Here is a 22,191-nt window from a genome sequence, read left to right on the forward strand (position 1 = left end):
CTGCTCAAGTGTGCGACAAATGAGATGTTTTGGCATTTTCATGAAAAGAAAATCAGATACCTTTAATGATTTCAAGAATTAACAAAGCTGTGGAACCACTGCTTGCACACCCTTTGGAGTACACCAATCAGTGTTTGGAGCCTAGGAGAAACTTCTCACTGTGTGCCTGTCTCTGACCACACTGATCATTAACTCAGACATAAAGTCTGAATACCCAGTTAATGGGTTTCCTAGTTTAAATGGTAATAGCTATGTCAGAGCCACTTACCTAGAAAAGACCCGCAGCAAGGCCGGATGCTGTAAACATCTGTGAAGTACCGGATATGGAGATCAACCCTACAGGAGAGAGGAAACAATGGAGCAAGGTAGAGGTTTGTAAAAGAAAGAATTATGCAGGAAAAAAAAATGTGCCTTTAGGAAAAGATAGAAACAGTGACAGAGACCAAGTATGAATGACACTGACTAAAGGACAAAAAGGAAACGGTGGTGGAAGTCTGTGTGACAATGTCCTGGACCAATGCTTGGAGGTGACAGCATTCTTAGACACTTTAGCTACTTTCTAGAAAGAACAGAAGGAACCTCTTGAGAAATGCTGGGAAAACAGGCTCCAGGACAATGCCAAGTCCACTATCAGCTCAAGCGATTTCCAGAAAGTCTTCTTTTCCCAAAAAATAATAAGCCAAACATACTCCTGAATCATTGAGAGTAAGCTGTCCAGAAGTCTCTAACATTCATTCACCTGTTAGGACTGTCATGCCTTTTTCATCCTAACTTCAGAAGAAGAAAAGAGAGCCCTAGTGCAAACACAGAATTCTAGGAGTGGGTTTTGACACAGTGCTTAAGTCATAGCCTGGGGTTCTCCCAAGTTGTATCTGAATGCCTGAGTGCAGCTCCAGCTCCACTCCTGAGATTTAGATCGACTTTCCTGACTCTGAGCTTTGGTGTCATTTAAGTTTAGCCACTGTAGGAGTTTGGGGAGATTTAGGGAGTAAACCAGCAGATTTATTCACTCATTCATATTCATTCTCATCCTCTCTCCCTCTCCCTCCCTCCCTTCCTTCATCCTTCTTTCCTTCCCTCCCTCTCAAATATCTGTATATATAGTACCCCAACTAAATCATCGGGCCAATATTAATGGCAAGTGTCCTCCTCACCCTCGTGAGAAAATGCTGATGCCATTGATGAAGACTGAGACTTCATAGATGCCAGCTGGCAGTGGAGGCAGCATCACCTCCAGGCCCTGAGCCGTCTGGGCATGAATCTGAGCCAAAGAATCCTGGATGTAAACTTTGATGTCCAAACCTGTGTAGTTCGCCAGTTGTGTCATTCTGATGAAAAGTCTCCCACCTCCTGTGTGGAAAGGCTTATGTTAGTCTCGGTGATATGAAACTGTGGCTTCTGCTCCACGTTCTTCTCTAAGCTGTTGTTTAAGGTTAAATACATGCATTAGCATCATGTGTAATACTCTAAAAACTTTAATTCTAAACTTTTTCATGAAGCTTCTAACAATCCTTTTAGCAGAACTAAAGCCTGTAACCTTTAGAGCACAAGGAGCAAAACTTTTAGGACAATTGCACTGACGAGAGACTAATATTCACGTAAAGGCAAATGGAGAAGTAGTTGCAGGGCTAATGATCTTTGTAATCAGCAAATAACACCTCAAATCTAGAAGTTAAGCATGTTGCTCAAGAAATATGTTAAAATTAAATTGAATTTATCCTGAGATGGCCTTACTTCATTGAGTCCCTGAATAATAAACCCCAAACCCCAACCTAAAAGCCAAATTTGGAAGCATATTTTTGTAACAGCTAGCTGATAATCAGTCACTCACAAGCCACCAACTGATCAGAATCTGATTTGCAACCCATCAAGCTTTTTCTGTACCCTTGTTTACATTTTTCCTGTCTATAAATGGTACCCACTCGTGTGATGATGCAAAAAGTTTTGAACTTTTTTTCCTCAGGGATTCTGTGTTTGCAAATCATCTTTTGTCCAAATAATCTGAGACAAACCGGATACCATAAGCAAATATTTAATGAATTCACTTATGTGAGGTGCTCAACAGAATCGAATTCATAGCAGCAGGACAGCAGAGGTGACCAGGAAGGAGCCCAAGTGACAAGGCAACACGCAGTTATTATTTAATGGGAAACTTCCAATGACGGCAAAGTTCCAGAGCTAGATAGCAATAATGGTCATGTGAAAATGTAAATGTAGCTAATACCATCAAACTGTATGAATAAATACAGTAAGATGGGTAAATTTTATATTACTTTGAGCTACCAAAATTCAAAAACTGAAATAGAAAAATTTCATTTGAAAGATACATTTTAACAAGTTGTTGAACTGAGATTTATCAAAACCAGTTCATTCTGACAATAAAAAAATCCACTCTAATAATTTTATATTTCATATTCTTCCTCATATTCCACTGTTCTCCTCCCCTCTCAGTTTTTCCTCTTTACCTTTGTTTCTTCCTGACTTCAACGTCATCAGTATAGCACTTCAACCTAAAACACTCCCAACAGGCAGAAACACTTTTTGGATTTTTGTAAGTTTTTTTTTTCTCACGGAAATATTTAAATGCAACCATAAACTGAGAAAAGAATGCACTGAATTGTATATATCAATAACATGAACTTCTTGGACCCTTGGTCAATTGTCAAACTAATCCTAGATACCTTTGAGCAATGCATTTATTCTTTTCATTATAGGTAGAAAATTTTATTAAAAGCCCAAATCACTGGAATCTGAATATAATGTGGGGCTCCCACCCCCTTTTCTACCTTGTTGGCAAGAATCTATACCACTCAGGTACTTTATACACGCTGCTTGCCCCAGGCAGCAAATTCTTCTTCTGCTCTATCTGAGCTGAATAATATTGAGAAGCTAAAGGACACTTCCCTTTATTTATGTGCTCTTGAACTATGGAAAATGAAAATAGCACCAGGAAAAAATTGAGTTCAGGCTTTTCTTGGGAAGCATGATGGTCTTTTATGATAAATCCCTAGATCCAGCATCCATGAATTTTAATAACTGGAATTCAATTAACTAGAAAGGGATTTTTACTTGCTACTTTTCCATGATTATAAATTGTTTTTTGGTTTTTGGTTTTGTTATTAGTTTTAAAGCAGATTTGTTAGCAAAGCTGAGAAGAGAGACTCTTGTCCTAGTGACGGAAAGGGGGCTTCAAGAGAGAAAAGAATCCGAACCTCCTGCCATAGTGGCAGCAGGAAGAGAGAAAAAGACCCTAGACCTCTGCCATGGTGGCAGGGGAAAGACAGAAAAACCCTGACCTCCTTCCATAGTGGCAGGAGGTGGAAAGAAAGAAGCACCCACGCTAATGGTGGGGATAGTGTCTTTTAAACCTTCACTTCAAAGGTGTTTCTCCATAAACAGAGGAGAATTCCTGGTGTCCACAGTACCTGGCCTTGGGACAAAAGACTCCAAAGAAGTTACTGGCCAACTTCCTCAGTCTTTTTTTTTTTTTTTTGCTTTTTTTTTTTAATAAATCTTCCTTATCACCTAAATTATCAAATAAGATGAAAAAAGTTCACATCGCTAGTGAGAAAAAACTCACTATTTTTAACACATATGGTGCGTTAAAGACCAAAACTTCTTGGTTATCAGAGTACTCTACTCTCTAATCATTAAATAATGGCTATTTAAAACCTAGTTCCAAAATAGATTATTTAAAGTTAACTCTAGGTGTGCCCAAGTGCTTAAAACCTACAAATTGCCTGGGTTCAAATAGCTCTATTACTGTAGAAGGCATCCTAGAAAAGCTATTTATTTTCAATAACCCTTAGTTTCCTTATCTCTTGCTGGAAGCTAATAATCCTACAAATTATTGGAAAGGTTTAGATCAAAGTCATTTTTATGTCTATAATTGTTGGCAAATATTAAGTTCTATAAATTTTTATGGAATTTTTTCAATTTCCACCTTATTTTCATGAGGAACATAGAAAAATAGATATGAACATTGATACAATGATGGCTGAGATAAAGAACACTCTCTCAGTTTTCAGGGAAAAATTCCATTCTAAATACAATAAAACGTGTATAGGCTACTGGCCACCTTTTTATAAGAGCAATTTTTTAAATCGAAACAACGGGAGAAAATATTTGTACATTCTACATCTGATTAAAGGATCAACATATAGGATATAAAAGGAGTTGAAGAGGCTGTCAGGATCACTTTGGGATCCCACTGTATGCCTTTATAGTTTTTGTTAATGTCTAATGCAGATTTAAGTCTGCTGTCTGTAAGTTTCCTGTTACAATCTTCATAGATTATACTTAACATCTTCCTTACACACTCTAAGAAGGTGGAAGATTTCTCTGCTCTCCTGACCCATTGTGGAATAACATAGGGTTTTAAAAGCATATCATTCTTTTCAGTTCTTTGATGTAGATCCTAGGCATTCTGGTTTTCATTGATTATTGGTTCACTGGTGGCATCACACTATTTTATTGCATATGATACAGGCTGTTTGAGGGTGTCATATTATTACAATTTACAGGTATTTTTAGGATTGACATAATTTCATCTTAAATTAAGGCAAACATGTGGTATCTAATCTTTTGGGATTGGCTCATTCCATTAGCATAATGATTACCAATTGGGCCCGTAGGCCATGAAGAAATGTATTTCATTTTTTTAATAGCTGAGTAGTATTTCATGCAGTAGATGAGCCATAGTTTTCTTATGTAGTCTTCTGTTGATGGGCATCTTGGTTGCTTCCAAGTTTTTGCAATTATTGATTGTGCTGCTATGAACATAGGGGTGCATGTTGGTTTCTGGTGTAGCAGGTGTTTTGGATATATTCCTAGAAGTGCTATTGCTGAATCATATGGTATGCAGATTTTCAGTTGTTTGAGTGTTCTCTATACTGATTTCCAAAGAGCTGTACCAACCTGCATCCTCACCAACAGTGGAGTAGGATTCCCTTTTCCCCGCATCCTCGCCAGCAAGTGCTGGTGGTTTTTTCTATGTCAACCATTCTTACTGGCATTAGGTGGTACCTCAGTGATGTCTTAATTTGGATTTCCCTTATTGCCAGGGAACTGGAGCATTTTTTTCATAAGCACAGAGCAGGAGGGGACCCCAGAGTGGAAAAGGAAGACAGAAGGCTTGTATCCTAACCCCGGAGACTCCCAGTACCTCACCAAGGACTGTCTGTAAGGGCTCCAAGGACTATATCCCAACAAGGAATTAAAGGGCCCCTGTAGGCCGAGAACTCTGAGGTCAACCATTCGCTATTGGATCTCCCACACGGTATGGAAAAAGCCTAGATCCTTCCTCACAGGATCTAACGTCATCAGAACAACAGCCAGGAGCCCTGAGCAGTCCTCAGAAACAGAAGAACAGCAAACTTCCTTCAGGACCCAGGAGAGGAGCTTTCTCTGGACCTTACTTAGTTCTAACTTTGGCTCCCTACTCTCTCTTGCAATGACCATCAGGTTCAACACAAAGCCCCAAAAATTATATCAGATAGAGACAGAGACCAAAAAGGAAAGCTTAGAACAGACAGGAGAGTCAGCATGGACTCCCACATACCTTACTAAGTAGGACACAAAGATGTTACTCCTAAGGTATTGAAGATTTCTTGTACACCCCTCCTAAAACTGCTCTGCTCCTCAACTGTTAAAATATGGCTTGTTAGAGTAAAAAGCCTGTTTGGACTATCCTAAAATTTGTGAAGTTCAGTAAAAGATCACACTTGAATACTATAAGCTGCTAAACATAAAAATTAAAATAGACATGAGACAGCTGAATGGTACCCTAAAACCATTTTAAGGTTTATAGCAGGTTTATAACAGTATATAAACAGTTTATAAACAGTATATAAAGTAACATTGAGATGTCAAGGAAGTAGTTACAGGATGTGTTTAAGAACTTGCATTTTCTGGGCCCGGTGGCGTGGCCTAGTGGCTAAAGTCCTCGCCTTGAACACCCCGGGATCTCATATGGGCGCCGGTTCGAATGCCAGTAGCTCCACTTCCCATCCAGCTCCCTGCTTGTGGCCTGAGAAAGCAGTCGAGAATAGCCCAAAGCTTTGGGACCCTGCACCTGCGTGGGAGACCCAGAAGAAGTTCCTGGTTCCTGGCTTCGGATTGGCACAGTACCAGCCGTTGCGGCTCACTTGGGGAGTGAATCATCGAACAGAAGATTTTCCTCTCTGTCTCTCCTACTCTCTGTATATCTGACTTTGTAATAAAAAATAAATAAATCTTAAAAACAAAAAAAGAATTTGCATTTTCTAACATATTGGGCACTCAATACCATGTCAATTAACTTCATGATGTTGCAAATTTCCATGTTTCTTCCTGTTGTTGAAGTTGTGTAGTGGCTTTTCATTTTAGGGATGATATTCTGCCAGCTCTACTCTCAGACCAAGGATGATCTCCCAATGAAACTGTTGAATTTATCTGGACAATGAGATGCTGGACTCTGCATGGTCCATGGCCGCAATGAAAGAATGACTGGTTATGAACTGCACTACTGTAACAAAATGGAGGAATTCAATATGGAGGGCTTGGGGAGTGGTTGGGGAAATACCAGAGCCTATGAAACTGTCATAAAATAAATAAAAAAAAATAAAGGAGTTCAAGAAATTCAGTAACAGCAAAAAAAAAAAAAAATCAATCTAGTTAAGAAATGGGCTAGGAATATGAATAGATTTTTCAAAGAATGAAATATAAATGGGTAACAGATATGAAAAATCTGAACAATCACTAGCCAATAGGGAACTGCAAATAAAAACCACAAAGACATTTTCACTCACATCAGTCAGAATGGCGATCTTCCAAAACTCAAAGAATAACAAATAATGGTGAAGATATGAGGAAAATATTTCCCAAACTCACTGTGAGAGTGTAAATCTGTACCACCATTATGGAAGACAATATAGAGACTACTCAGATTTGAAAACAGATCTACCATAAGATCCAGTCTTTCCCACTCTTAGAAATTTGCCCAAAAGAAATGAAATCAGAATATGAGAAAATTATCTGTACACTCTTGTTTACGGCATCTCAATTCACAATAGCAAAGTATGGAATCAACTCAGGTGTCTGTCAACTGATAACTAAAGAAATTGTAGCATACATGCACAGTGGAATACTGTTCAGCCACAAAAGTAATGAAATCCTATCATTCTCAACAAAATGGATACAACTGGAAATCATCATGCTTATTAAAATAATCCAGTCCCCAAACCACAAATGTTATCTCTTATTTGCAGAAACTTCAAAATATACAAACACGTCATATATATATATGAATAAAATTGAGGTTATGACATTTGACTACTGTACAACCTTGATCTATTTATATTGAGGAACACTGATTTTCTACTTACTACTTGTTGAATTATTTGAAAGTTGGCTTAAATTCATAAAGTAAATTGAAAGTATGCTATTGTAAAAAATAAATTTTAAATAAGAAAATGAAATGGATGGGAATGAGTGTAAAGTAGGACAAGAAGTATCATTACATTCTTAAAACTGTAAATGAAACACATGAAATATTTTGCCTTTATATAAATAAAAGTGAAATAAAAAGACAAAATCCAACCATAAAAAAAAGCAATCATAAATTCTGTGGATTTTACCTGCTATGCCGCTGTGATTTCTGCTCAGAAACAAAATCTCTGGATTTAAAGAAGAGTCAAACGTAAACACATTGGGAAGAACTGCAGTATAGTCCCCAGAGATCACAGTCACATTCACAATGTGTCCATCTTTCCCCTGAAAATCAATTATAACAATCAAGTCTCAGCAACTAGGACTTCAGGGAAGGGAGGTTGTCCACATAACATTAGCTTAGAAAGCATCTTTAATTGCTGTTAAATAATGAGACTTCCATCCCTTTTTCTCTCGCACACACATACACACTCACACAGCCTAGTGCTTACAGTGGGTAAGTATAGTGTTGAACAAACGCAGACTAACCTGTACTAAAGGATAAATATAATTTTCAATTAACATAACAATTGTTCCCACAAAACAGGAAACTTCGAATAAATGAGTATACCTAGTTCAGCTATCCAACAAGCATAAGAGTACTTTCAAACACGTAGGTTCTCAGAAAATTTTTCTCACATGTTTCTAAAGAGTACAATCTTGGGCCTGGCAGAATGGCCCGTTAGCTAAATCTCTGCCTCGCATATGCCAGCATCCCATATGGGTACCAGTTCAAGTCCCTGGCTGCTCCACTTTCCATCCAGCTCCCTGCTTGTGGCCTCGGAAAGCAGTAGAGGATGGTCACGGCCTTAGGACCCTTCATCTACTTGGGATACCCAAAGAAGCTCCTGGTTTTAAGCTTTGGATTGGCTCAGCTCAGGCCACTGCAGCCATCTGGGGAATGAACCAGCAGATGGAACATCTTTCCGTCTTTCCTTCTCTCTGTAAATCTGCCTTTCCAATAAAAATAAATCTTGAAATATAATAATAAAGATTATGTTTTACAAAATTATGATCAGCAAAAAAGAAAATTATGAATCACAAGAAAAAATGACCCCAAAAAACAATAACGGGGATTATTGAAATCTTCTGAATAATCCTAGAAATAAATCATTTCAATTAATAGAGAGAAACCTTCAAGAAAAAGTAACTGGTATTATCAGTTTACTCAAATAATAAATTTTTTGTAAGACAAAGGCAAGTTGTAGGATGAACAGACCTAGAAAAGGATTAATTTCAATTAAAATAGAAAAAGAGAAAATTTAAGGGAAAAAAGTAATTACAAAATGCTTTTAAAAGATGGTGAATTTCTGCTGTTCCAAGCTCCGTGCTGATAGCCTGAGAAAAGCAGCAGAAGATGGGCCAAGACCCTGGCTCTGGGTTCATACTGCCCCTATGCTGTTGCACTCATCAAGGGGAAATTAATCAACAGATGCAAGTTTGGTCTGTTTCTCTGAGAGAGAGAGAGAGAGAGAGAGAACATGCACTAATTCTGACTTTCAAAATAAACCTTAAAAGGAAACAGCTGAATATTTATTAAAAATGAAATATTCTATGCCAGAATAGAGACTCTAAGAGTAAAATAATCACCAAAGAAAACATATTATCAGGTTCTGCCAACAACACTTAGTTATAATAACATAAACATATTTCATTAACAAAAAAGGTATGTTAGCTATATTCAAAGTAGTTAGAAGTGCTTGTTTCAGAAAGGGGTCCCTGAAGAAAGAATATGAAAACATGATTTTATATATTTTCCTTTTAACTTCTGCATGTATCATTTAACCAAAACTAAAAGTATATTTTATTGATGATTATTCATGCTAATAAGCGAAATCCAAACAGTAAAATTTTACCGATTAAAAGGCAAATATTAAAATAGCCAGTGCTAGCCAAAGCACCAAAAAAAAAAAAAAAAACCACAACCCTGAGACACAAATGGGAGTATAAAGTGAAAAGAAATTTCTGTATGCATACAAAAATCTTAATAATTCATATTGATTTATTATTTTAAAAGTACCCCAAAGTATAGTTATTAGGATGATCAAATCTATGCTGTTTACTACAGCAAAAATTTAGAAGTTATCTAATAACAGGGAATAAACAAATTAAGGTACATGACATAATGGATTTCTGTGTGGTTTATATATAAAAGCAAGCATTTCATAATATTTAAGTAACTGGAAAAGATGAAAATACAGGACTCATGGTAAAAGCATATTCTGAATGCTATATTTCGGGGGGGGGTCTTTGTTCTGTAGACAGTCATCTTTGGGGTCACAGTTCTGTTAGGAATGTTGATGACACTGAAGGCAACTCTGATAGAAAGCTCTAATTGCAACTATTGGAAGTATAAAAACTCAAAATCCTCATCAGACCAGGAAATAGCACCCTGAGACAGGCAAATACCAAAAGGATCCACTTACCCTGGATGGAACTTTGCATTCAATTCTGTGTGAACTGCTTGTGGTGACACTGATGGCACAAGACTGAGATCCAAATAGCACCAGGCTGACACCCTCCAAACTAGAGCCTCGGATAGTAGCCCAAATTCCTCCTAAAGCAAAAACAGCATTTGTAAAGGGGATGCATACAAATACAGGCAGGCAAAATCAATTATCCACAAGAGAGAAAATGAATAAAACTCTAGTAAAAATACAGGGCAATGATCAAATCAAGGGAAAAAAAACTTTTAAAAATAAAACATTGAAATACAATACTACCACAAATCGAGAAAGTGGATAGTCTCTGAATGATAATTCTACCCTGGGTTCTAAAATATTATTCCTTCCAAATGCATAAAATGCATGTTTTTCCTTGTAAACCAAGTAAATTAAAGTATCATGGTGGGAAGCAATGACGCTAGGCTCTAACACTGATGTGTACAAGAGTTGAATGGGATATGAGACAGACTGACCCAGTCTGTTGCACATACAGGAATCAGGGCTGGGGGCAGGTCTAGTGGGAGCTATTGGGGTCACTTTGAGTAGGCTGAAGCTCCTGCTGATGCATGTGAGCAAGTGTGTGGTGGGCAGTGGTAGGCTTTGCCTCAGCATCCATTGGTTTGTGCATGAGATGGGGCCAAGGACAGAACTGACAAGGTGACTACAGCCACCAGTATGTGTGTAAGCTGATATGGGTGATGGACTGAGTCAGACCCTGCACTAGCTGGCACACACACACAGGTGCCAGGTCTGGGGTCACCTCTGGTGGGATATCTTTAGAAACATCCTCAACTGGATCACTGTTCTCAGAACTCTAAACACGGTGAAAATCACAGGATATGTGGTCGGACTATGGAGTACACATGTCAGAACTGGGCTGCACAGTTGCTGAGGCCTGTGTGGTGGACAGCATGCCCAGATGTTCATGGGAGACATAACGGTCCATGGAGAGCTGAAAAAATTGGACAGCTCTCCCAGAGAGCTGGGCGAATAGAGACTCAGTCAGCCAGTGGACCTTGGAAGGATTCCTTATCTTTGGAGCAATGAAATTAGCAGTATCTCAAAATTATCAAAACCACTTAAGCAATATCCTTGGAACATGCCCCATATCAGGGACCCTGGGATGACACTGGTAAGCCTTCCCCTATTCTAGGAACTGATGCAGTTGGGTTGTTGGGATTGGCCCTCTTTGTGTCTCCACTTTTCCCAGATACCAGAAGGAAAAGGAGATTGGAGGTAGTTGTCTCATCCACTTTACCCTATGCCTCAACCGTCCACACCCTAACTGGTGGGTCCACATGGGCATGCATCCCTCTCAACTATGTAATCAAAAAAATGAATATTATTTTTAAAAAGGCTATGAGTCCAACAAAAGCAGCCTGCTGAAAGCATCTTCCCTGAGCTCACCGGTCCCCACTATCCTAACCTTTATTTGATATGTTATCCCTTCTACCTTTATCATGTTATACCACACAGACAAAGCTCTGGGCACCATGTTGGTATAGAAAAGACAGGCATCACCACTCACTGCCACCAGGATTTCTCGATTGACCACTCAAGAGCTACCACAGAAAGTCCCAGCTCCCCACTGTCCATGTTGGCAAGAAGAGAGACGGAACCCATTGCTGGTATGTCCACTTTTCCTTTTGGAGGAACCACACTTGACTCAGCTAACAGAAATAACTCATTTATTACTAATGAAGTAAATGATGTGTATCCACCAGCAATGCAGAAGGACTACAGAGATGCGGTGAAGGGCCACCAGAGTGAAATGTGTATTCCTTAACAGTAGGGCTAGGGTAAAGGTGAAAGGTGTTCCTCCCTAGTCATGTGAGGGAGATAAAGGACAATTTATGTAATTCGATGGAAATCTTTAAAGACATTAACACTGAAATCACATATATAACTTGCTGTAAAGGGCCTGAGTAAAATTACAATAAACTTCAAAGATAGAGGATAAAACTCAACAAAAGCTAATAGTAGCATAAATTATATAATCAGGAGGGGACAAGTGTCATGACTATCACGCCTAATCCTCCACTTCTGAGTGCCAGCATCCTATATAGGCATTGGTTTATGTCCCAACAGCACCACTTCCCACCAAGTTCCCTACTTATGGCCTGGGAAAGCAATGAAGGATAGCCCAAAGTCTTGAGACCCTGCACCTGTGTGAGAAACCCTGAAGAGGCACCTGCCTCCTGGCTTCAGATTGGCTCAGCTCCGGCCATTGCAGCCACTTTGGGAATCAGCAGACAGATCTTTCTCTATGCCTCTCCTTCTTTCTACAAATCTGCCTTTCTAATAAAAATGAATCTTTTTTAAAAAGTTGTAAATAGATCTATCAGGAAACAAATTTGACAAGAAACGTTTCAGATGGAAGGAAAGCAAACTTTGAAATGATTGCTAAAGAACTTGGTAAATGGATTAAAACTTAGATAAGAATACTAAAATAGCTGGATAGCATGAAATTTAAGCTATCATATTTTTGCAAAGTAAACAAACACATCAACGTAATTTCAATGCAAATACAAACAGGACTTTGTTAAAATTAGATATGCTTTTAAATTTAAGGAAACAATAAGTAACCTGGAAGTTTTCAAAAATAAGATGAAGATATCTTCTATATTATTTTCTAAATTGTTAGGTGTAGGCATTTGGAGCGCTATTAAAGTCACTAAAACTCATACCAAAGTACATGGGCTAGAGGGTAGTATGGCCATGCTGCATCCCATATGGCACCGACTCATGTCGTGGCCACTCTACTTCAGATACAGCTCTCTGCTTATTTTCTGGTAAGGCAGCAGAGGATGGCCCAAGTCCTTGCTACCCTGCACCCACACGGGAGAACCAGAAGAGGATCCTGGCTCCCAGCTTTAATAGCTCAGCTCTGGCTGTTGCAGTCATTTGGGGAGTGAACCTCTATTTTTCCTTCTCTCTGTAAAATCTGCATTTTAAATAAAAATAAAATCTTTAAAAAAGAAACAGGGTACACAGCTTGAGTTCCAGCTTTACTCCCGACTCCAGCTTCCTAATAATGCCACCTGGGAGGCAGCCAATGATCATGATGCAAGTGCTTAGGTGCCTGTCACCCACACTGAAGACTTTAACAGAATTCTTAGTTCCTGACTTCAGTCTGCCCCAGCCAGGTTGTTGCAAGTATTTGGGGAGTGACCTAAAGAATGGACAGTCTCTTTCAATTAAAATTTCATATATATATGAAAGTTTGGGAATCAGCAGACAGATCTTTCTCTGTGTCTCTTTCTACAAATCTGCCTTTCCAATAAAAATAAATCTTTAAAAAAAGTTGTAAATAGATCAGGAAACAAATTTGACAAGAAACATTTAAGATGGAAGGAAAGCAACCTTTGAAATGATTGCTAAAGAATTATGACAAAAAAAAAGGGGGGGGAGGGAGAGGAGAGAGACCTTCCACTTATACCTGAACTCCCCCGAAGAGCGGGGCCAGGCTACAGTTGGGAGCCAAGACCTCCACCTGGGTCTCCCATATGAGTGTCAAGGGCCAAGCACTGGAGCCATTTTTGTCTGCTTTTCCAGATTAGCAAGGAGTTGGATTTGAAATGGAACTGCTGACATGAAAAACAGGTACAATGACCTGGGATGCCAAGATCACAAAGAGAGGCTTGACCCACTGTGCCACCACACCAGTCACAATAAAATTAAATTTTAACTAAAATAGAACATATTCATAGACACATCAATGGGGCAAAACAGGAAATTTAGAAAGAAATCCAAGTACACATGGGGTTACAGGATATAAAAAACAGGACATTTCTCAAATGAAAAACACCGGTTACTTATTAAATGTGTGGGTAGGACTGAAAAAATTAAATCTGAATTACTTCACATGCTTTACCAAAGAAAATTCTAAATTGATCAAATATTTCAACATAAAAAATGTTTTAAAAAAATCCTGACTGACAAAACCATGATAAATTTAGTTTTCTTTCTTTTTTAAAGATTTATTTATTGTTATTGGAAAGTCAGATTTACAGAGAGGAGAGACAAAGATCTCCCATCCATTGGTTCACTCCCCAAGTGGCCAAAATGGCTGAAGCTGAGGTGATCCAAATCCATAAGTCAGGAGCTTTGTCCAGGTCCCCCAACAGCTACAGGGTCCCCAGGTCTGCTTTCCCCATGCCACAAAGCAGGAAGCTGGATGAGAAATAGCACAGCTTAGATACAAAGTGGTGCCTATATGGAATTCCGGTCCATACAAGGTTAGAATTTAGCCACTGAGTCACTGCACCAGGCCATATATACCCTTAGTCTTAACAAAAGTTACTTTGCACCTATTTCTTCTCTGAAGTCCCCATCTTTCATTAAATGTATAACAATGATACATGATCCTTCTAGAACTTTCAGTCCCTTCACTAAGTACCATTGGTACAGCATGCCCTAGTGGTTAATTAACTCATTCTTATTTTGGACCAAGGTTTACCACTAAGACTTCTGCATCTCAGTTTTTAAACTGAAAGTCTTATACCCTGGGATCCCTCTCAGTTCCAGGAAAATTGAACCAACTGGCTAACCTACCTGTGCAAAGTACTCTGCACAAGGGAATCAAAGATAGCTGAGTCAGTCATTCCTTGGAGACATCTACAACCCACAAGTGGGGCAAGCAGAGGAGTAAAAGGTTTACATGGTCTACAAAGGCAACACTGTAAGAAGATCAAAGTTTCCTGTAAATCCCCTAAGACTATTATGTGCCCTAAATACAAACCAACATTTATTATAATAAACAAGAATCATGATCCTTCACTATGGGCACTGCATGTCACCCATCTGCCTCAAATCAAGAAGTGATGGCAAGTGCTGTTTGCTCTGTTTTAATTATAGGAATGAGGTGGGATTAGCAAAATGGAGCCAGAAATAAGCTATGACTAGTTACAATGAGTTTGTGGACAAAACACACTGCTCTGAAATATGTTCTAAGTTGCAGATAACTGGATCCCAGCATAAGCAACGACAAAAGTCCAAGGCTTAAGAGAAGGCATTTTATGCTCTGAAATGAATGAATCTCTTACATTAGCAAACATAAGTATGAGTATTCCTCAGTGTCTCCAGTGTCCTCCAGCTGTTCAATTTTATAGCTCTTACTCCCAGAAAGCAGCAAGTCATGGAAAGATCTATTCAATCTTTGGAATGAACGCTGACAAGACTCACTTCCCTCTGGACTCCCCACTCCTCATGTGGTAGCCAGCATTGCATGCAGGCTGAGCACCAAGTGTATGTTGGCAAACACAAAATTTTGAAACACTACATATGTACAAACTTTCTAATAATGTTTGAGCATACCCGGTATTTCAAAATTTTCAAACATTTGTACATGTAAAGGGGCTTTCCCACTCCACACTAAATTAGGCAGCCTGTAAGTCAAGTACCTTAGGCTTATTTTGTAACACAGTGTTACACGCACAACGGTATGTTGAAATTTATGGAAAACAATGTTTTAGTGATTCAAAACATATAAAACTCATGCATGCTATTTTTATGATATGCATTTTCTAATAACTTTCTAAGCCTTCTCGTGGGAGCAGTAAAGAGCTTGGCATCAAACAGTTCCAATTTGTACTACGGTTTTGGCTCTCACCTTATGCAAATCACTCTACTTTCAGCATTATCTCGCCTGAAAAATGTGGCTAATTCTTTCAAGGCAACTTTAAGCATGCAGGTTTATAGTAGGTAGCAGAGGAATTCAAGGAATGATGGAATAATGTTACAGATTTCACCATCAGCATTTTTTTAGGAAACTAACACAGAAGTAACTGCAAATTCTAAGGTCACACATCTGACATGTGGCAAAACAAAAATGCAAGCATATGTCCTAAGTCCAAATCCAATGTATTTTTCCGCTTGTGCAATGGACCCAATGATGCCATCACTGACCCAATTGTGGCTGAGACTGTCATAGCCAAACTATAATGCTTGATGTGTCAGGTAAGTTCATTTAAGATTCACGTTATTTGCTCATTACAAGAAATATTCAAAACTCAGAAAGCTGTTATAGTCTATGTGAGATTCACAACATGCAGGATCTACATAACAGCCAGCATATTAGCTTCCCTGGAGCAGATGCATTGGCAGGCCCTCCCCCAGATTACCAATCTCTGCAGCTCTAGAAGGCTCTACAGCATCCAGTCGGGGCACCACTTTAAGGAGAAGGTCTTCTCCACTGGCACTGACAGCAAGACCACAGGGTCTCACCAACATGGAGACCTGATGAGTTCCAACCGGCAGCAAGTCTGTCCGACAAACCACATCAGTTTGATTTGAGAAAACAACTTCACAGTTTGCGTTGCTCACTGTAACTTGCAGGGCCTTGGCATCATCAGAGAAGCCCGTTCCATTAATATAAACCAGTAGGTTGATGTCATGATCTTAAAGGAGGGAAGAAATTAAAAATAGATATTTCTCACTGATACCACTCTACTTAGGAGACCACCCTCTTACATCAGATGTCCATTTCCTCTCACATCTCTGCTCCTAATGCAGAGTTAAATATCAATAAAACTATTAAGCATCTGCATTTATTTTTATGGTGCATCACTCCCATTTTAAATTTTAAATCATGAGGGATTACCAAAGATTAAGCACTTTACCTCAAAAATTGACTCCCCATGATCATATCCATTGGTTTGATCAAAAATGCACTTTCTGCTGCATTATTCAACCTCCACCTATGAATTATATATAATCTACACCCTACCCCATTCCCACCTATCTGATCCCTAGCAAAGTCACTCTAAAGTTTATGCCTGTTCCAGTCCCAAGTCTCAAGCATACCAATGGAATATTCCACAGAATAGATGCAGGGTGTTGACTCCTGAAGGAACCGGAAAGAACAGGAACCTAAGCATTGAGCTGGTATGTCATTCACTCGCACAACTACCTGACAAAGAAAAACAATTAAAAACATTTCATATACACAGGGTATTCACAAAGCACTTGTGAATTTTCCTCAAATTAAAGTGTGTTAATGATTTACTTGCTCTCATGTCTTTATTCTAGTTTCTCAGTATCGACCTTAAACTGTATTGAATGCCTCCAAACATTCCAAGCTTTCCTAAGAGGATCTCAGATATTATGAAATCCTTGCTAACATTAAATATGGTAAATCTTGAGGAAATTACATCTGTCACATAGAAATAAATTTCCTTAAACTGCACAAGAACTCCTTATCATTCTATTTGCAACTCACTACATACTTTATGGAAAAAGCCCTTCCTTTGTTAATAAACACCACCACAGCAGGTGCCACCTCTTCCACCATCACTACATGAGTACATAGTTAAAAACTGGAGTGTTTCTGGATTTCTAATTTCGGGTATTTCTTCATTCTAGACTGGCATGTCCCACAACAAGATTTTATATCTTTCCCTTTCATTGGAACCAATGTCAATCTAATAGACCTAAAAATAATTAGAAATCAAGACGGTGGAAAACACGCAACTCAATTGGTTTTCTGACTATAAACATGAGTTAAAGCACAGACAGGATATAAAAGTATTTCCTTGTGAATGTAGAGTATTATATTGGCAGAAATAAGTAACATTATAATTTATTGATAATGCTTTTTTTCTGTAATGATGAATAATGAATATATATCAGTGTTGACATTTAGGTGCTCAGGTGTTAGCTAGATTATTCCGTAGTGGTTTTGTATTCTATATTTTTCTAAAATTGATAGCAAAGAGTTTTAAATCAGGATATAGACAGAGGAAAAAGGAGGAACACTGTAACAACAAAAGAAGCTGTCTTAGTTCATTAGCTTTCCAGTGCCCCTGTGTGGCAGTATTAATCATATTTACCAATAAGTTCTCAATTTCTTTACCTTGGAACAATAGTGTCAATAATTTGAATATTATGCCACAAATCATTAACATTTTCATGGTACTTTATACTTGCTCTGGAAGTTTTAGAATGAGGATAACCAAAATCACCTTCATTTTACCAATTGGAAAAATTACCTTCAGCTGGTAAATTCATTAGCCCTTATTATAAATCAGTGAGTAGCCAACTTAGAATTGGAAACGTGTGTTTGCATTTTAATCCCTCATCCATTCTTACCTGAGGGTGTTGGCTGGCAGTTGCCAACATGTCTCCAAATATGGGTCCAAGAAAAACTCCACCATCATAGACCACTCGGGCAGTTGCAACAGGATTCTGGCCAGTAAGATTTTCACCAGAGACCTGAAGTGGTTACATTTCTGAAAATTCTGTCATGTAACAGGAATCTACTACTAATTAAAACAAATGATAAAATAGATTTTCATTCTGTTAAATATCACTAGATAGCCAAAACGTGAAACTGAAAGAACTGAAATCTAGAAAGAGTAAATGATAAAATGTTCCAGTGGATTAGAGGAACGTACATTTGCAAACTGAACATTAAAAGAGGTAAAACAAACTAATCTTACGAGTACTGAAATAGTTTTCTTATGGCCTTCTCTATTTTATATGTTCACAATCAAAATATAATAAAAAAAAATTTAAAGAGAAGGAAGGAGTAAGAGCAAGGACCCCCATGCTTCCTCTGTCTCCACTTCAGGACTTTGAAAATCAGATGATCCCCAACATCACCCACCCAAGACAAAATTTCATCTTGGGCTTCATTTGTAACAACCAAATGCTTGATAATCATTACGTTATTTTTAAAAACCTAAATATGCAAGAGCATCTGGTTTTGTCATTATCTAAAGACAGCAAATCCTTTTCTAAACTTCCTTCTGCTATGCCATCTGCCCCCATGATAATGTAAGCCAATCACATCTGCTTAAATTATCCAATAGCAGACACAAAATTCTTGCACAGTGGCCACTGACCACTGACTTCCATCCCCACTCTAAGTTAAGGAAGGAATGGTTTGGTTTAAAATCTTTAATCAGGGATATGAGGTATAAAATGTGTGTAAAACTTCCAGAAATAAAGATCACGGGATTTTTAAAATTTGAATATTCCAACAAAATTAATAATTCACAACAATTTTCATTTATATAATTCTAATTCCTTCCTTTCTGCAAAATTTCTCTAAAACACTTTTAATTGATACCAAAGGGATGATATATATACCTTGATAAAATTGGGCAAGTCCCCAATCTGAGCGGACCAGGAAAGTGCCCAAACATGCTCATAGCAAGAGTTCAGCTGCTCTTCTACCGTGAAGTCACTAACACGGAGGAACCTGGATGTGAAGTTGTCGGCATTGTTCTCCAAGAGTTTCTGAAGCTGATTAGCAGAAATATGCACAGAGACATCTGTGAGAGAAAGGTTGGAGATACAAAACAGGTGAGTCAGCCACTAACCAACCCACTTTTCAGGGTCTCATCAACTAGGAGATCAGAGAACAAACACCAGGATGCCTATGAAATTTTCAGAAAACTCCGAAGTCAAATGTATCTTTAAGAGAATGCCCAGCTTCAGTTAGATGTAATTTAGTTACACTAAGGCAAAGGCAAGTAAATGCCCACTTCTACCACCCTAATATCCGGTGTCAATGCCACATAATGCCAAACTGTAACAAGCCGAGAGCACAATTCTTCCAGATGAAACAATCTCAACCATCACCTGCACACACTGCCCAGACACCTTTGCAATGACTGAAATGCTAATTAAATATTGGATTTTCCCTGGAAAAAGTTAGCTGGTCCTGTGAACAGAGAAAAGTTGGCCACTTTTCAGAGTAGGGGAAGGCAGAGAGCAGCTGACACCCATAAAAAGTTAGCTAACCCAGCTGGGGAATGTTGGCATTTAACTTCGGTTTCTCTATTAGAATTTCCTTTAAGCCCAACCACCTGCTTCCCTATTCCACATGCCCACAGAGAAATAACAATGCTGTCTGTTTGAACTCTGCTTCATACTTGACCAAAAGTTTCCATTTCATTAGCTACTCCCTAAAACCCCCAGAGAAGTGGGTCATTCAGGTACCCTAACAGCCCTCTTACACATGAAAATGAAGCCCAACCCCAAAAGGCAAGCTTAGCTTAGAACACGGGTTGCCCTCTGCTTATGCAAGAACCTTTTTGAATTCCATACTGTCTCGACAAGTAATCTCTAACAAAATTCCCAACCTCTGAAAAAAAAATCTATAGTTACGCATGAATCTAAATGCTCAGCACCTTCAGTTTTGTTTCCTCATTCTCATATCCTTGAAAGGCAGAGTGAAAGATTTCAAACCATGACTTCACTCCCCCAAATGCCCACAGAAACCAGGGCTAGGCCAAGCCACCAGGAGGCCAGAACCCCATTTGAATTCCTCATGTGAGTGAGGGAGTCCCCAGCCTTTCAACCTTTAGTTTTCTGCCCTCCGGGATAGCAGGAATCCGAGTCTGAGGCAGTCAAGCTTCTGAGTCGCCTAATTCACTGCGCCATGACAGCTATCCCAGATCCTCAGCACGCAGAGGGGCCAGGTTCAGGCGCACTGTCCCCAGTTGCTTTCCAAGCAGTGAATGGAGGAACAAGAGCAGCAGAAAGTAGTGGCAGAAAAGTGTCGCTGCGGATTCTCGGGATTTAGACCTGCCACCAGGCCCCGAGGTCACCGAAGGTGAGGCAAACGGTGGCATTTGGCCGCAATAAGCAGCGAGGACAGGCTGGCAGGGAATGACCGCTTCACCCAGCACGGGTTACGGGTTTTAAAGGGTAAGGAAGGGGCGGGCAGGAGGGAGCCTTCCGGCAGACGCCACTCCCACCAAAGATGCTGTAATTGGCTGTATGACACGTCTATCTCCCTAGATCTTCCGGTGATGTCAGAGGTCACGGTTAGGCATACTCCCCTTGACCTTCTAGCCAGGTCACTCTCCAGGCTTGAAGGCTGAGCCTCGGGGCAAGGGGAGGGTTAGGCTTCCGCCACGCCCCCTAGGCAGCAGGGCGGGGGTCTGGGGTGGTCGCCCACAGCGCATAAACTCTGTTTAGTCCCTTGAGTTGGCTTCACGGGGGAGGTCATTGTTAGCACTTAATCTGCCTACAGTCACATCTTCATTGCCAGGGTCCTCGAGTTCCCTATTATAAAAAAACACATGCTCCCGTTATTCCTCCCCAGTAAGATTATTTGCAATCTTTTTTTTTTTTTAAGATTTATTTTATTTTTTTATTGGAAAGGCGGATATACACAGAGGAGGAGAAGCAGAGAGGAAGATTTTCCATCCATTGATTCACTCCCCAAGCTGCCGCAACGGCCGGAGCTGAGCCAATCCGAAGCCAGAAGCCAGAGCTTCCTTCAGGTCTCCCAAACGGGTGCAGGGTCTCAAGGCTTTGGGCCGTCCTCGACTGCTTTCCTAGACGACAAGCAGGGAGCTGGATGGGCAGCAGGGCTGCTGGGATTAGAACCAGTGCCCATATGGGATCCAGGTGCGTGCAAGGTGAGGACTTTAACCACTACGCTATTGCATCGGGCCCAAGATCATTTGCAATCTTAACAACATTTTTCTGGGTGTTAGAGTTCGGGCTAAAGTCCCCTGACATCAGGGTGCGAACTAGTCAACCCCAAGAGAATGACAAAGAGTCTCGCTGGTAATTCAAACAGCAAACGGAGTTTATTGCGCCAGCATGCTGGGATGAGACCGTACTTGGGGCACACAGGCCAGCCAAGCGGGCAGGCGGTCGGACAGAACTAGCCTAAGACAGAAGATTATATAGGCCCTTTTGGGCTGGGAAATACATCAGAAGTAACAATCTTAGACACATTAATTTTTATGGTCTTTAGGCACAGGGAGTCTGTTCTGTTTCCATACCTGTCATCTTTATGGCTCATCCCATTCTCACACCCTTATCTTCCTCCTGTTCTTGAGACTGGAGAAAAATTGCGCCTTTGCCCCCCTGCACCTGGGTTCACGAAGTTGCAAGGCAGCAAAGAACAGATTTATCGCTAAAGCGGAATCCTCCCAAAGTCCAGGCGCCTTCTGGCCTAGCAAAGTAGCAGTTATTTCAGCACAAAGGAATCTCACACTGCCCAACAATAACATTCCATTCTAGCATTCTAATATATTATCATTCTAACATAGCATTATATTATTCTAACATTTATACACAATCTAACATGGGGTGACAAAAACTATTACACAGCTTCTCTTGAGTTCTCCAGAGCCTCTTCTTCTCTGATTCGTTTCTTACAAATGAGCAACATACGAGAGGGCTTCGTAAAATTTATAGTGCTAATTTTTTTTTAATTCCATTCATACAAAGGGTTATCAAAACACTCATCAGAACACATACTATGAAAAAGTGAGGATTTCAAAATTCTTTTGCCTCAAAGTTACCTTTCAAT

At 39.5% G+C, this 22,191-nt stretch overlaps 1 protein-coding gene across 1 annotated transcript in view; it reads right to left on the reverse strand.

Annotated features, from left to right (window-relative positions):
* The window catches only part of PKHD1 (PKHD1 ciliary IPT domain containing fibrocystin/polyductin), a 405,478-nt gene that overhangs the window by 340,969 nt on the left and 42,318 nt on the right, over window positions 1–22,191 (reverse strand). The window contains exons 23-30 of the mRNA XM_040983008.1: window positions 19,002–19,186; window positions 18,000–18,122; window positions 16,716–16,821; window positions 16,034–16,309; window positions 9,894–10,024; window positions 7,617–7,752; window positions 1,155–1,350; window positions 269–336 (exon numbers count right to left, since the gene is read on the reverse strand). Of these exons, the coding sequence (XP_040838942.1) occupies window positions 269–336; window positions 1,155–1,350; window positions 7,617–7,752; window positions 9,894–10,024; window positions 16,034–16,309; window positions 16,716–16,821; window positions 18,000–18,122; window positions 19,002–19,186 (1,221 nt within the window). The remainder of the gene's footprint in view (window positions 1–268; window positions 337–1,154; window positions 1,351–7,616; window positions 7,753–9,893; window positions 10,025–16,033; window positions 16,310–16,715; window positions 16,822–17,999; window positions 18,123–19,001; window positions 19,187–22,191) is intronic.

This window comes from Ochotona curzoniae, unplaced genomic scaffold (assembly GCF_017591425.1).
Source record: "Ochotona curzoniae isolate NIBS_2020 unplaced genomic scaffold, NIBS_Ocur_1.0 contig_3819, whole genome shotgun sequence".
NCBI classification, from domain to species: domain Eukaryota; kingdom Metazoa; phylum Chordata; class Mammalia; order Lagomorpha; family Ochotonidae; genus Ochotona; species Ochotona curzoniae.